General features: G+C 47.8%; 1 protein-coding gene across 1 annotated transcript; it reads left to right on the top strand.

Moving 5' to 3' along the window:
• Positions 1-6023: 6023 nt before the first annotated feature.
• Positions 6024-12914, top strand: LOC129856145 (scavenger receptor cysteine-rich type 1 protein M130-like). The gene is made up of 3 exons (XM_055924250.1): positions 6024-6412; positions 6841-7146; positions 12883-12914. Exons 1-3 carry the CDS (start codon positions 6208-6210, stop codon positions 12912-12914), a joined length of 543 nt encoding a protein of 180 aa, XP_055780225.1. The 5' UTR covers positions 6024-6207.
• Positions 12915-15509: the final 2595 nt, after the last annotated feature.

Here is a 15509-nt window from a genome sequence, read left to right as displayed (position 1 = left end):
CTATAAAATCCTCTGTCCAAACTCAGCATTAAATAGTATCTAATCAGAATAGTGTACAGAGATAAGTTATTGCACCTATTGAAATGTAATGTGTTTTTTAGTGTTTATTCTGTTGCATTAATAAAGTCACTGTTGCCTATTAGATAAATATCAGTGTGAACACGTCTGATTGGACTAGATCCATGTTGAGGTGAGACACGTCTGATTGGACTAGATCCATGTTGAGGTGAGACGTCTGATTGGACTAGATCCATGTTGAGGTGAGACACGTCTGATTGGACTAGATCCATGTTGAGGTGAGACACGTCTGATTGGACTAGATACATGTTGAGGTGAGACACGTCTGATTGGACTAGATCCATGTTGAGGTGAGACACGTCTGATTGGACTAGATCCATGTTGAGGTGAGACACGTCTGATTGGACTAGATCCATGTTGAGGTGAGACACGTCTGATTGGACAAGATCTATGTTGCGGTGAGACACGTCTGATTGGACTAGATCCATGTTGAGGTGAGACACGTCTGATTGGACTAGATCCATGTTGAGGTGAGACACGTCTGATTGGACTAGACCCATGTTGAGAGGGGAGGGGGTAAAGACAAGAGGAGAAGAGAAGAGGGGGGAGAAGAGGAGACTGGAGAGGGGATAAGAGAAGAGGAGAGGTAGAGGAGAGGAGAAGAGAGGGGGAGAAGAGGAATTAGAGAGAGGAGGAAAGGGGAGGAAAGGGGAGAGGAGGAGAGGGGGAGAAGAGGAGAATAGAGTGCCAAAAGAGGAGAAGAGAGGGGCAGAAGTTGGGAAGGGGAGAAGAGGAGAGGAGAGGGTTGGAGAAGATGAGAGGAGAGGGGAGTAGAGGAGAGGGGGAAGAAGAGGAGAGGGGGAGAAGAGAGGGGGGAGAAGTGGAGAAGAGGAAAGAAGAGAAGGAAGAGAGGGGAGGTGTGGAGGGGGGGAGAATAGGAGAGCGGGGAGGAAGAGAAGAGTAGAAGAGATGGGGAGAAGAGAGTTGGGGAAAGAGGAGAAGAGTGGATAAGAGGAGAGAATAGAATAGGAGAGGGGGAGAAGAATAGACGGGGGAGGGGAAGAGAGGGGAGAGGAGAGGAGAAGAGGGGAGGGGGGAAGGGCGGGAGAAGAGGAGAGGGTGAGAAGAGGAGATTTGAAGAGTGGAGAGGGGAAGAGAGCGGGAAAGAGGAGAAGAGAGGGGGAGAAGAGAGGGGGAGAGAAGAGGAGAGTAGAGGGTGGAAGAGGAGAAGAGAAGAGGGGAGAGGAGAGGAGAAGAGAGGGGGAGAAGAGATGGGGGAAATAGGAGAAGAGATGAGGAGAAGAAAGGGTGGGAAGAGAAGGGTAGAGGTGGAGAAGAGGAGAAGAGAGGGGGACAAGAGGAGAAGAAAGGGGGAGGAGAGGAGAGAGAGAGGGGAGGGAGGGAGGGAGGGAAAGGAGAAGAGAAGAGAGGGGGAGAAGAGGAGATTGTGAGAAGTGGAGAGGGGGAGAAGAGGAGAGTGGTGGAGAAGATGAGAATAGAGTGTCAAAAGAGGAGAAGAGAGGGTTGGAGAAGATGAGGAGAGGAGAGGGTTGGAGAAGATGAGGAGAGGAGAGGGTTGGAGAAGATGAGGAGAGGAGAGGGTTGGAGAAGATGAGAGGGAGAGAAGAGGAGAGGAGAGAAGAGGAAATAGGAGAAGATAAGGAAAAGAGGAGAAGAGAGGGGAGGTGTGGAGAGGGGGGAGAATAGGAGAGCGGGGAGGAAGAGATGGGGAGAAGAGATGGGGAGAAGAGGAGAGGTGCAGAAGAGAGAGGAAGAGAAGGGAGAGGGGAGAGGAGAAGATTAGAAGAGAGGTGGGGAAGAGAGAGGAAGAGAAGAGAGAGGGGAGAGGAGAAGAGGGGAGGGGAGAAGGAGGGGAGAAGGGGAGAGGGTGAGAAGCGGAGAATTGAAGAGAGGAGAGGGGAAGAGAGCGGGAAAAGAGGAGAAGACAGGGGGAGAAGAGGAGAAGACAGGGGGAGAAGAGGAGAAGAGAGGGGGAGAAGAGGAGAAGAGATGGGGAGAAGAGGAGAAGAGAGGGGGAGAAGAGGAGAAGAGATGGGGAGAAGAGGAGAAGAGATGGGGGAGAAGAGGAGAAGAGATGGGGGAAAGAGGAGAAGAGATGGGGGAAAGAGGAGAAGAGATGGGGGAAAGAGGAGAAGAGATGGGGGAAAGAGGAGAAGAGATGGGGGGAAAGAGGAGAAGAGATCGGGGGAAAGAGGAGAAGAGATCGGGCAAAGAGGAGAAGAGAGGGGGAGAAGAGGAGAGAAGAGGAGAGCGGGAGAAGAGTAGAGGGGGGAGGGGAAGAGAGGGGGAGAAGAGGAGAAGAGAGGGGGAGGAGAGGAGAAGAGAGGGGTAGAAGAGGGGGAAAAGAGGAGAAGAGAGGGGGAGAAGTGGAGAGGGGAGAAGAAAAGTGAGAGGAGAAGAGGAGAGGACAGGAGGGGAAGAGAGGGGGAGAAGAGGAGAAGAGAGGGAGAGAAGATGAGAATAGAGTGTCAAAAGGGGAGAAGAGGAGAGGGGAGGGGAGAAGAGGAGAAGAGGGGGAGAAGAGGAGAAGAGATGGGGAGAAGAGAGTTGGGGAAAGAGGAGAAGAGATGGGGAGAAGAGGAGAAGAATAGAGGGGGGAGGGGAAGTGTTAAAGGAATTTTATTCCTATGTTTATCAACCAATTCAATTAAAACACTCTGCCCATAAATAAGAATTTGTAAGATAATTATCAGCCAAATGGACAGAAACCAGTCTTAAAATCAATCAATCAATAGTGTTTATTCTCGAGAGTACTGATCATAATACATTTTACATCAGGTTATATAATAAAGATGATGTCATAGGTTTTAATGTCCAACCTCCTCTCGGATACAATGGCAATACAGTTCGAGTTCTCATTACTGGCTGCCACCTGTTAAACTATCTACAACCAACCCAAGTCTTTCCCCTCCCTGGGTAGAGACATCATTCAAGCCTGGCTGAAGATAAACCCATTCTTTCTAACAAGGAACACATAACATTCAACATTTATGATTATAATAAAATTAATTCTCACAGTAATATAGTAGTATTCTGTTTAGTTATAATTCTAAGTCAAAGGTATACATATTTTAGTCATTAAATACAAAAATCCCGTAACAGGAAGAGAGGGGGAGATGAGGAGAAGAGAGGGGGAGGAGAGGGGGAGAAGAGGAGAGGGGAGAAGAGGAGTGGAGGGAGAATGAGAGGGGGAGAAGAGGAGAAGAGAGGGGGAGGAGAGGGGGAGAAGAGGAGAGGGAGAAGAGGAGTGGAGGGAGAATGAGAGGGGGAGAAGTGGGGAAGGGGAGGAGAGGAGAGTGTTGGAGAAGATGAGAGGGGGAGAAGAGGAGAGCGGGGAGGGGGAGGAGAGCAGTGCAGAAAAGGAGAGGGGAGAAGATTAGAAGAGAGGTGGAGAAGAGAGAGGAAGAGAAAGGAGAGGGGAGAAGGGGGGGAGAAGAGGAGAGGGTGAGAAGCAGAGAATTGAAGAGAGGAGAGGAGAAGAGAGCGGGGAAAGAGGAGAAGAGATGGGGGAAAGAGGAGAAGTGGAGAAGAGAGGGGGAAAAGAGGGGGAGAAGTGGAGAGGAGAGGGGGAGGAGAGGAGAGGAGTGGAGGGAGAATGGGGGGAGAAGAGGAGGGGGAGAAGAGGAGAGGGTTGGAGAAGAGGAAAGGGGAGGGGAGGAGAGGAGAGAAGAGAAGAGGTGGAGGTGAGAAGAGGGACAAAAGAGGAGTAGAGAGGGGGAGGTGTGGAGAGGGGGGAGAAGAGTAGAAGAGATGGGGGAGAAGAGGAGAGGTGCAGGAGAGGGGAGAAGATTAGAAGAGAGGTGGAGAAGAGAGAGAAGAGAAGGGAGAGGTGAGAGGAGAGAAGAGGGTGAGATGCGGAGAATTGAAGAGAGGAGAGGAGAAGAGAGTGGGGAAAGAGGAGAAGAGATGGGTGAAAGAGGAGAATATATGGGGATAAGAGGAGAAGAGAGGGGGATAAGAGGAGAGAATAGAATAGGAGAGGGGGAGAAGAGTAGAGGGGGGAGGGGAAGAGATGAGGGTGTAGAAGAGAGGGGGAGAAGAGGAGAGGAGAAGAGAGGGAGAGGAGAGGAGAAAAGAGGGGGAGCTGGGAGGAGTGTAGAGGAGAGGAGAGCGGGGTTGAGAAGGGAGGGGCAGAAGAGGAGAAGAGAGGGGGAAAAGAGGAGAAGAGAGGGGGAGAAGTGGAGAGGGGAGAAGAAAAGTGAGAGGAGAAGAGATGAGAGGACAGGGGAGAAGAGGGGGAGAAGAGGAGTGGGGGAGAGGAGTGGAGAGAGAATGAGAAGGGGAGAAGAGGAGAATAGAGTGTCAAAAGAGGAGAAGAGAGGGGCAGAAGTGGGGAAGGGGAGGAGAGGAGAGGAGAGGGGGGAGAAGAGAAGAGTAGAGGGAGGGGAGAAGAGGGGGAGAAGGGGAGAGGGTGGGAGAAGAGAAGAGGGGGAAAAGAGGAGAAGAGAGGGGGAGGTGTGTAGAGGGGGAGAATAGGAGAGCGGGGAGGGGGAGAAGAGCAGAGTAGATGAGATGGGGGAGAAGAAGAGAGGTGCGGAAGAGGAGAGGGGAGAAGATTAGAAGAGAGGTGGAGAAGAGAGAGGGAGAGGGGAGAGGAGAAGAGAAGAGAGGGTGAGAAGCAGAGAATTGAAGAGAGGAGAGGAGAGCGGGTAAAGAGGAGAAGAGAGGGGCAAAGAGGAGAAGAGATGGGGAGAAGAGGAGAAGAGAGGGGGAGAAGAGGAGAAGAGAGGGGGGTGAGAGGGGTAGAAGAGGGAGAAGAGAGGGGGAGCTGGGAGAGGGGGAGGAGTGTAGAGGAGAGGAGAGCGGGGTGGAGAAGGGAGAGGGGGACAAGAGGAGAAGAGAGGGTTGGAGAAGAGGAGAGGGGAGGGGGGAGAAGAGAAGAGTAGAGGGGGGAGAAGAGGAGAGGGGAGGGGAGAAGAGGAGACGAGAGGAGAGGGGAAGATGAGGAGAGGAGATGGGGAGAAGAGGAGACGAGAGGAGAGGGGAAGATGAGGAGTTGGTGGATTATGAAATTTGACCGTCTGACTTGGAAAGGTGGCATCCTATGATGTTGTCATGTTGAAAGTCACTGAGCTCTTCATTAAGGCCATTCTACTGACAATGTTTGTCTATGGAGATTGTATGGCTGAGTGCTTGATTTAATACATCTGTCAGGAAGGGGTGTGGCTGAAATAGAATCCACTAATTTGAAGGGGTGTCCACATACTTTTGTATATATAGTGTATGTACACATGGGTGTTGTTGCACCATACCAACGATAAGCCTGTCTTCCCATCACATCATGAAAGGTCATGTTGATGTTCATTTAACCTCTGTCTCTCTCTTCCCCTGACTCCTCCCTTTCTCCTCTGTCTCTCTCTTCCTCTGACTCCTCCCTTTCTCCTCTGTCTCTCTCTTCCTCTTCCTCTGACTCCTCCCTTTCTCCTCTGTCTCTCTCTTCCTCTGACTCCTCCCTTTCTCCTCTGTCTCTCTCTTCCTCTTCCTCTGACTCCTCCCTTTCTCCTCTGTCTCTCTCTTCCCCTGACTCCTCCCTTTCTCCTCTGTCTCTCTCTTCCTCTGACTCCTCCCTTTCTCCTCTGTCTCTCTCTTCCTCTTCCTCTGACTCCTCCCTTTCTCCTCTGTTTCTCTCTTCCTCTGACTCCTCCCTTTCTCCTCTTTCTCTCTCTTCCTCTGACTCCTCCCTTTCTCCTCTGTCTCTCTCTTCCTCTGACTCCTCCCTTTCTCCTCTGTCTCTCTCTTCCTCTGACTCCTCCCTTTCTCCTCTGTCTCTCTCTTTCTCCTCTGTCTCTCTCTTTCTCCTCAGATCTCCAGGCTCAAAGCGTCAGTCCACCAGGTAGGTAGAGTATAAATCTACAGTGATTATAGCAGTTCAATATTAGTCAACTTTATTATCCCACATGGAGAAATTCATGTGTCCATACAAACCATTCTAAAACCCAATAACAAGTAGTGTTTTATGGAACTACTAATACTTGTCAACCACAAAGCATTACTGCTGTTAGAATAACAGAATCACTGTCATCATCTGTCCTCACCACTGTGTTTTCCTCTCTGCTGTTTACAGCTGAATACTCAGTCAGACTGGTGAATGGGACCACTTCCTGTTCTGGGACAGTGGAAGTCTTCTACAGAGGATAGTGGTCAGTTCTATGTTCTAGGTGGTGGAGCATGATGAGAGAGACTAAGGTTGTGTATAGACAGCTGGACTGTGGGAATCCTGTAGCTGAATCTGGAGGACCTCTGATTGAAGATGGAAGAAGAGGAATCAGACTATTTAGATGCAGGGGACATGAGCCTTCTATTAGACAGTGTGACATCATAGGAGGACCTGGTGTCTGTGATGGTGGATATTATCATCATGTGACCTGTTCAGGTAAGAGACTGGTCATATTGAGAGATTTATTTATACATTATACAATATTACCATGTATCATGTTTTATGTGTTTTTATTTCATTTAAATAGAGGGAGAGATGTCAGATGTATTTAAACATTATATTTGTGTTTGTCATATTGGTTTATGGGAGATGTTCATGGGCAGATCATTGTAGTTCAGATGGTACTGAAGTGAAGCTGCCTGATGGATGTCCAGCTGTTTATTTTCTATAAAGTGAAGTGAACTTATTCCTGTCTCCTGCCTGCATTATTCCCAACCCGATCCTGAGTGACTAAGAACCCATTTCTACCTCTTACAGTATCAAACATAGCAAACTACAATCTTTTATCCAACATATTTGTGTTTAGTCCTTGACAGTGTCATCAACAAAACTGATTGAATGTTCAACCAACTCTTTTTCTCCAGAGTCTGTGCGGCTTGTGGATGGAGCTGGTCTCTGCTCTGGGAGAGTGGAGGTGAAGTCCAATCAGTCCTGGGCCTCAGGGTGTGAAGCTGACTTTGACCGGCAGGATGCAGAGGTAGTCTGTGGGGAGCTTGGCTGTGGGGCTCCTGCAGCTCTACAGGGGGGGCTCTATGGAGGAGGTGAGGGTCAGACCTGGGATAAAGAGTTCCAGTGTAAAGGCAATGAGTCCCTTCTCCTGGACTGTGACACCTCAGACAGAGAAAACAACACCTGCCTACCTGGTAATGCTGTTGGACTCACCTGCTCAGGTAAGAAACAGTTTGTCACTCAATCAACATTGTTTCTCACCTGGAGTGAAGAATATGAGAGACAATATAGGTGTGTTTTAGTGAGAAAATAGTAAGATTACTGTCTCTCTCTTTTCTTTTCTCAGAGCCTGATGATGTGAGGCTGGTGGGAGGAGGCAGTCGCTGTGCTGGTGGAGTGGAGTGGTACGACCAGGGAGAGTGGAGGACTGTGGGAGCTGAGGACGAGGACCAGGAGGATGTAGCTGCAGTAGTGTGTAGACAGCTGGGTTGTGGCTCCACTGTTTCAGTAATACCTGGAAACACCACTAGAGGATTTAGAGTTTCCTGTTCTGGGTCTGAGTCTTCACTGAGGGAGTGTTCTAGAAGTTATTATCTCCTTCCTGGACTCACAGTGATCTGCTCAGGTAATAACAAGACACACTATATGGCCAAATATATGTGGACATCAGTGGATTCAGCTATTTCAGCCACACCTGTTGCTGACAGGTGTATACAATTGAGCACACAGCCATGCAATCTCCATAGACAAACATTGGCAGTAAAATGGCCTTACTGAAGATCTCAGTGACTTTCAACGTGGCACGTCTAGGAGCAACAACGCCTCAGCCGCAAAGTGGCAGGCCACACAAACTTACAGAACGGACCGCCGAGAGCTGAACCACGTAGAACGTAAAAATGATCCTCAGTTGCAAAACTCACTGCTGAGTTCCACATACTTTTGACCATGTATTATATCTCCTTCCTGGACTCACATTGATCTGCTCAGGAAATATCAAGATATTATTTTTATTTTATTTATTTAACCTGGTAGGCCAGTTGAGAACAAGGTCTCATTTGCAGCTGTGACCTGGCCAAGATAAGCAAAGCGACACAAAAAACAACACAGAGTTACACATGGAATAAACAAACGTACAGTCAATAACACAATGGAAAAAATCTATATACAGCTTGTGCAAATGAGACAAGATTAGGGAGGTAAGGCAATAAATAGGCAGTAGTGGCAAAGTAATTAACATTTAGCAATTTAACACTGGAGTGATAGATGTGCAGAAGGTGAATGTGCAAGTAGAGATACTGGGGTGCAAAGGAGACAAAAAAATAACAATATGGGGATGAGGTAGTTGGATGGGCTATTTACAGATGAGCTATGTACAGGTGCAATGATCTGTGAGCTGCTCTGACAGCTGATGCTTAAAGCTAGTGAGGGAGATATGAGTCTCCAGCTTCAGTGATTTTTGCAATTCGTTCCAGTTATTGGCAGCAGAGAACTGGAAGGAAAGGCGGCCAAAAGAGGAATTGGCTTTGGGGGTGACCAGTGAAACATTCCTGCTGGAGCGCGTGCTACGGGCGGGTGCTGCTATGGTGACCAGTGAGCTGAGATAAAGTGGGGCTTTACCTAGCAAAGACTTATAGATGACCTGGAGCCAGTGGGTTTGGAGACGAATATGAAGCGAGGGCCAGCCAACGAGGGCATACAGGTTGCAGTGGTGGGTAGTATGTGGGGCTTTGGTGACAAAACGGATGGCACTGTGATAAACTGCATCCAGTTTGTTGAGTAGTGTGTTGGAAGCTATTTTGTAAATGACATCGCCGAAGTCCAGGATCGGCAGGATAGTCAGTTTTACGAGGGTATGTTTGGCAGCATGAGTGAAGGAGGCTTTGTTGCAAAATAGGAAGCCGATTCTAGATGTAATTTTGGATTGGAGATGCTTAATGTGAGTCTGGAAGGAGAGTTTACAGTCTAACCAGACACCTAGGTATTTGTAGTTGTCCACATATTCTAAGTCAGAACCATCCAGAGTAGTGATGCAGGACGGGCGGGCAAGTGCTGGGCAGCGATTAGTTGAAGAGCATGCATTTAGTTTTACTTGCATTTAAGAGCAGTTGGAGGCCACGGAAGGAGAGTTGTATGGCATTGAAGCTCATCTGGAGGTTAGTTAACACAGTGTCCAACAAGGGGCCAGAAGTATACAGAATGGTGTCATCTGCGTAGAGGTGGATCAGAGAATCACCAGCAGCAAGAGCGATATCATTGATGTATACAGCGAAAAGAGTCGGCCTGAGAATTGAACCCTGTGGCACACCCATAGAGACTGCCAGAGGTCCGGACAACAGGCCCTCCAATTTGACACACTGAACTCTGTCTGAGAAGTAGTTGGTGAACCAGGCGAGGCAGTCATTTGAGGAACCAAGGCTGTTGAGTCTGCAGATAAGAATGTGGTGATTGACAGAGTCAAAAGCCTTTGCCAGGTCGATGAATTTGGCTGCACAGTATTGTCTCTTATCGATGGCGGTTATGATATCGTTTAGGACCTTGAGCGAGGCTGAGGTGCAACCGTGACCAGCGCGGAAAACAGATTGCATAGCGGCGAAGGTAAAGGTGGGATTCGAAATGGTGGGTGATCTGTATGTTAACTTGGCTTCGAAGACTTTAGAAAGGCAGGGTAGGATAGATATATGTCTGTAACAGTTTGGGTCTAGAGTGTCTCCCCCTTTGAAGAGGGGGATGACCGCGGCAGCTTTCCAATCTTTGGGGATCTCAGACGATACGAGGTTGAACAGGCTAGTAATAGAGGTTGCAACAATTTTGGGCGGGTAATTTTAGAAAGAGAGGGTCCAGATTGTCTAGCCCAGCTGATTTGTAGGGATCCAGATTTTGCAACTCTTTCAGAACATCAGCTATCTGGATTTGGGTGAAGGAGAAATGGGGTAGGCTTGGGAAAGTTGCTATGGGGGTTGCAGGGCTGATGACCGGGGTAGGGGTAGCCAGGTGGAAAGCATGGCCATCCATAGAAAAATGCTTATTGAAATTCTCAATTATCGTGGATTTATCGGTGGTGACAGTGTTTCCTAGCCTCAGTGCAGTGGGCAGCTGAGAGGAGGTGCTCTTATTCTCCATGGACTTTACAGTGTCCCAGAACTCTTTTTGAGTTTGGGCTACAGGATGCACATTTCTGTTTAAAAAAGCTAGCCTTTGCTTTCCTAACTGCCTGTGTATATTGGTTACTAACTTCCCTGAAAAGTTGCAGACGCGGGGGCTATTCGATGCTAATGCAGAACCCCACAGCATGTTTTTGTGCTGGTCAAAGGCAGGTCTGGAGAGAACCAAGGGCTATCTGTTCCTGGTTCTACATTTTTTGGAATGGGGCTTATTTAAGATGGTGAGGAAGGCACTTTTAAAGAATAACCAGGTCGATTAGAAAGGCCTGCTCGCTGTTTTAGGGAGCATTTGACAGTGATGAGGGGTGGTCGTTTGACCGCACGGACGCAGGCAATGAGGATGTGATCGCTGAGATCCTGGTTGAAGACAGCAGAGGTGTATTTAGAGGGCAGGTTGGTCAGGATAATATCTATGAGGGTGCCCGTGTTTACAGATTTGGGGTTTGTCACGAACCGGCTCAAAGCCCGTAACAAAAGGGAGACAACATGAAGATAAAGAATAACAAAATATATTTATTAACTAAGGTAACCTACATGCAATTAACAATGGTGTGTGTAATCAGTAGTGTAAGTGAGTGTTTTGCTTGCATAAATGTGATAATGCTGGGTGTTGAAAGATGCCAAAGCAAACAACCAAAAGGCCACAAAAATACCACAACAAAATCTATGACGGTGTCTGCATGGAGAGAGTCTCCCCAGTGTATGTAGAAGAGGTCTATCTATTTACACCCGGGCCCAGGTGTTTCCCATGTATCTGACGACCCTCCCAACTCCGCCCACCGGCATCCTAATAAGGAGACAAGAGCACAGAGGGAATATGGCAGACAGAGTGGGAGGGTCGTCAAAGGTTGTACCTGGTAGGTTCATTGATCATTTGTGTGAGATTGAGGGCATCTATCTTAGATTGTAGGACGGCCGGGGTGTTAAGCATGTCCTAGTTTAGAACACCTAACAGTACGTGCTCCGAAGATAGATGTGGGGCAATCAATTCACATCTGGTGTCCAGGGCATAGCTGGGGCAGAAGGTGGTCTTTAACAAGTGGCAACGGTGAAGTAGAAGCTCGAATTGTTTGGGCACAGACCTGAATTGTGTGACAGAACTCTGCAGGCTATCTCTGCAGTAGATTGCAACTCCGCCCCCTTTGGCAGTTCTAGCTTGTCGGAAATTGTTAAAGTTAGGGATGGAAATATCAGGATTTTTGGTGGTCTTCCTAAACCAGGATTCAGACACGGCTAGAACATCCGGGTTGGCAGAGTGTGCTAAAGCAGTGAATAAAACAAACTTAGGGAGGAGGCTTCTAATGTTAACATGCAAGAAACCAATGCTTTTACGGTTACAGAAGTCAACAAATTAGAGCACCTGGGGAATGGGTGTAGAGCTAGACGCTGCAGGGCCTGGATTAACCTCTACATCACCAGAGAAACAAAGGAGGAGTAGGATAAGGGTACGGCTAAAGCCTATAAGAACTGGTCGTCTAGTGCGTTCGGAACAGAGAGTTAAAGGAGCAGGTTTCTGGGCGCGGAAGAATAGATTCAAGGCATAATGTACAGACAAGGGTATGGTAGGATGTGAATTCAGTAGAGGTAAATTTAGGCTTTGAGTGATGATGAGAGAGGTATTGTCTCTAGAGACACCATTTAAACCAGGTGTGGGAAGTGGAACAAAAGGGATAGCTAAGAAATATTGAGCAGGTCTAATGGCTCTACAGTGAAATAAGACAATAATCCCTAACCAAAACAGCAATGGACGAGCCATATTGACATTAGGGAGAGGCATGCGTAGCCCAGTGATCACAGGGACCAGTGAGGAGCTAGACGAGCTGGAGACACGGCAATTCAGACAGCTAGCGGGCCGGGGAGAGCAGGCTAGCAGAACGGCCTTGGGGGGACGTCGCGACGGAAGAGTCTGTTGTAGCCCCCTCGGACGGTTACGTCGGCAGACCAGTCGTAATGGATCGGCAGGGCTCCATGTAGGCAGTAAAAGGGTCCCGGCCAATTGACAAAATAGATATTGTAGCCCAAGAAATTGGCTGATGGACCTCTTCAGCTAACTATCCGATAATTACATTCAACTGATTTCCTTCATTCATACAACTTCCTCTGCACCTCTCATGATGACTGTTTAGCTTGTAAGTCTGCTTTACTAAATAGATCACTCAGTCAAGTAGGAATGAAATACAAGTTAAGTATCCCAGAATTCTTTTGTATTTGAGTGTTATCTCAGTGAACGTCTCTACTCACTACCACTGTCACATGTCATGTTATTGTCATATCGAAATGAGGAAAGTAGTTGAGGAGCTACGTTTTCTTTTTCTCTCCTCTTGTTCCAGATGTCCTGCTTAAGCCTGATATCAACATATGTTGTCTCAGTGACTGTAGGCCCACTACTCATGTTGCCCTGTGAGGGAGGGTGGCTAGCACTGTTACATGCACTGTAACATAGAGAGGAGGGGGAGGAGGAGGGGAAGAGAGATGGGAGGGAGAGAGAGAGAGCATATGTTTTTATCACTGAGTTCTCACCAGTGATGTCATCATAACCAGTAACCTTTTCCACTCTTGGCCCAGCCCAGCCTGACCCTGACATATAGCATCAGACCTTGTAGTTCAATTGTTACTGAAGTGAAGCTGCCTGATGGATGTCCAGCTGTTTATTTTCTATAAAGTGAAGTGAACTTATTCCTGTCTCCTGCCTGCATTATTCCCAAACCGATCCTGAGTGACTAAGAACCCATTTCTACCTCTTACACTATCAAACATAGCAAACTACAATCTTTTATCCAACATATTTGTGTTTAGTCCTTGACAGTGTCATCAACAAAACTGATTGAATGTTCAACCAACTCTTTTTCTCCAGAGTCTGTGCGGCTTGTGGATGGAGCTGGTCTCTGCTCTGGGAGAGTGGAGGTGAAGTCCAATCAGTCCTGGGCCTCAGTGTGTGAAGCTGACTTTGACCGGCAGGATGCAGAGGTAGTCTGTAGGGATGTTGGCTGTGGGGCTCCTGCAGCTCTACAGGGGGGGCTCTATGGAGGAGGTGAGGGTCAGACCTGGGATAAAGAGTTCCAGTGTAAAGGCAAAGAGCCCCTTCTCCTGAACTGTGACACCTCAGACAGAGAAAACAACACTTGCCTACCTGGTAATGCTGTTGGACTCACCTGCTCAGGTAAGAAACAGTTTGTCACTCAATCAACATTGTTTCTCACCTGGAGTGAAGAATATGAGAGACAATATAGGTGTGTTTTAGTGAGAAAATAGTAAGATTACTGTCTCTCTCTTTTCTTTTCTCAGAGCCTGATGATGTGAGGCTGGTGGGAGGAGGCAGTCGCTGTGCTGGTGGAGTGGAGCGGTACGACCAGGGAGAGTGGAGGACTGTGGGAGCTTCAGACTGGAACCAGAGGAGTGTAGCTGCAGTAGTGTGTAGACAGCTGGGATGTGGCTCCACTGTTTCAGTACTTCCTGGAAACACCATTAGAGGGTTTGGAGCTTCCTGTTCTGGGTCTGAGCATGTACTGAGGGAGTGTGTGAGAATGTATGTTCTCCTTCCTGGATTCACAGTGATCTGCTCAGGTAATAACAAGATTTGCGGGCAGGTGTATAAAATTGAGAACATAGCCATGCAATCTCCATAGACAAACCTTGGCAATAAAATGGCCTTACTGAAGAGCCCAGTGACTTTTAACGTGGCACATTTAGGAGCAACAACGGCTCAGCCACGAAGTGGTAGACAACACAAACTCACAGAACGGACCTCCGAGTGGAGCAGCGCATAAAACGTAAAAATAGTCCTTGATTTCAAAACTCACTGCTGAGTTCCACATACTTTTGTCCATGTATTATATCTCCTTCCTGGACTCACAGTGATCTGCTCAGGAAATATCAACATATTATAATTATATTCAACTGATTTCCTTCATTCATACAACTTCCTCTGCACCTCTCATGATGACTGTTTAGCTTGTCAGTCTGCTTTGCAAAATAGATTACTCAGTCAAGTAGGAATCAAATACAACTTAAATATCCCAGAATGCTTTTATATTTAAGAGTTATCTCAGTGAACGTCTCTACTCACTACCACTGTCACATGTCATGTTATTGTCATATCTAAATGAGGAAAGTAGTTGAGGAGCTACGTTTTCTTTTTCTCTCTTGTTCCAGATGTCCTGCTTAAGCCTGATATCAACATATGTTGTCTCAGGGACTGTAGGCCCACTACTCATGTTGCCCTGTGAGGGAGGGTGGCTAGCACTGTTACATGCTGATGTTATTGTCATATTTATAGGAAACTAGTTGAAGAGGTTTTTCTTCTTCTCTTTTATTGTTACAGATCTCCTGGTCCAGCCTGATATCTCCCTGACTGACTCAATGGGAGGGGTCTCCAGGGGCCACCAGGGGCCCGAGATGTTCAGGGGCTACAGCTTCACCATCACCTGCTCCACTCAGCCACAGTACCCAGGAGGCTCCTTCCTCCTCACGTTCACCGGCTCCAACAGAACCCAGACCCAGCCAGCTGTCAATCACTCTGCTGCCTTCCTCTTCCCTGCTGCAGATGACTCCCACCAAGGGAACTACAGCTGTGTTTATGACAATTATGTTTTCTCTCATAACTTCTCCTCTGAGAGCGAGCTCCTCTCCCTCACCATCACAGGTAACTGAACATGAACCAGACTTATAACTTTGTCATTGACAGATTTCCCACAGATCTATGTGATGATGATCAGTCCCCTCATCAAAGGTGTTTCTGTTTGCAGCCTCTCCTCTGCCAGCCTTCATCATCAGACACGTTGTAGTGCTGCTGCTCCTACTGACAGCCATCACCACCTCCTACCTGTACTACAAGGTAAAGACATTTACACAGACGTTACAAATCATTTAAACTAGAGGGAGAGGGTGAGGGGGAGAGGGAGAGAGAGAGAATGGAGATACTAGAGAGTAAATGTCTGACTGTTGGTGCTGTGTCTCCCTAGCCCACCAGGAGGCAGAAGAGAGTGAACAGGGTGAGCAGCATGGATCTTGATGTCAATGCCATGGAGATGGTCTCTCTGAGCTCCAGAGCTGAAGCTGGACCGGGAGAGGAGAGAGCAGCCCAGGGGACGGAGTAGGAGTAGAATGAAGCTGACCCTACATGCTGATCTTAGGTCAGTTTTGTGTTTTAAATCGATGGTCAGCAGTGGACTGGTGTTTAAAATGTGGTGACAAACCTGAAGAGGTTCTAATTTTAATAACAAGTTCAGAATTAGTTGATCTTTCTAGAACCTTGGAAGAAATCTAAAAGGAGTGACTGCAACCACCATTATTCCTTTTAGTTTGGTTTTTACCACCAGGGTAACATGGGGTTCTGGGTAACATGGGGTTTTGGGTAACATGGGGTTTTGGGTAACATGGGGTTTTGGGTAACATGGGGTTTTGGGTAACATGGGGTTCTGGGT

Source organism: Salvelinus fontinalis, chromosome 5 (assembly GCF_029448725.1).
Source record: "Salvelinus fontinalis isolate EN_2023a chromosome 5, ASM2944872v1, whole genome shotgun sequence".
Taxonomy (NCBI): domain Eukaryota; kingdom Metazoa; phylum Chordata; class Actinopteri; order Salmoniformes; family Salmonidae; genus Salvelinus; species Salvelinus fontinalis.
The sequence above is the reverse complement of the archived record's forward strand: the minus strand, read 5'-3'. Positions and strand labels throughout refer to the sequence as shown.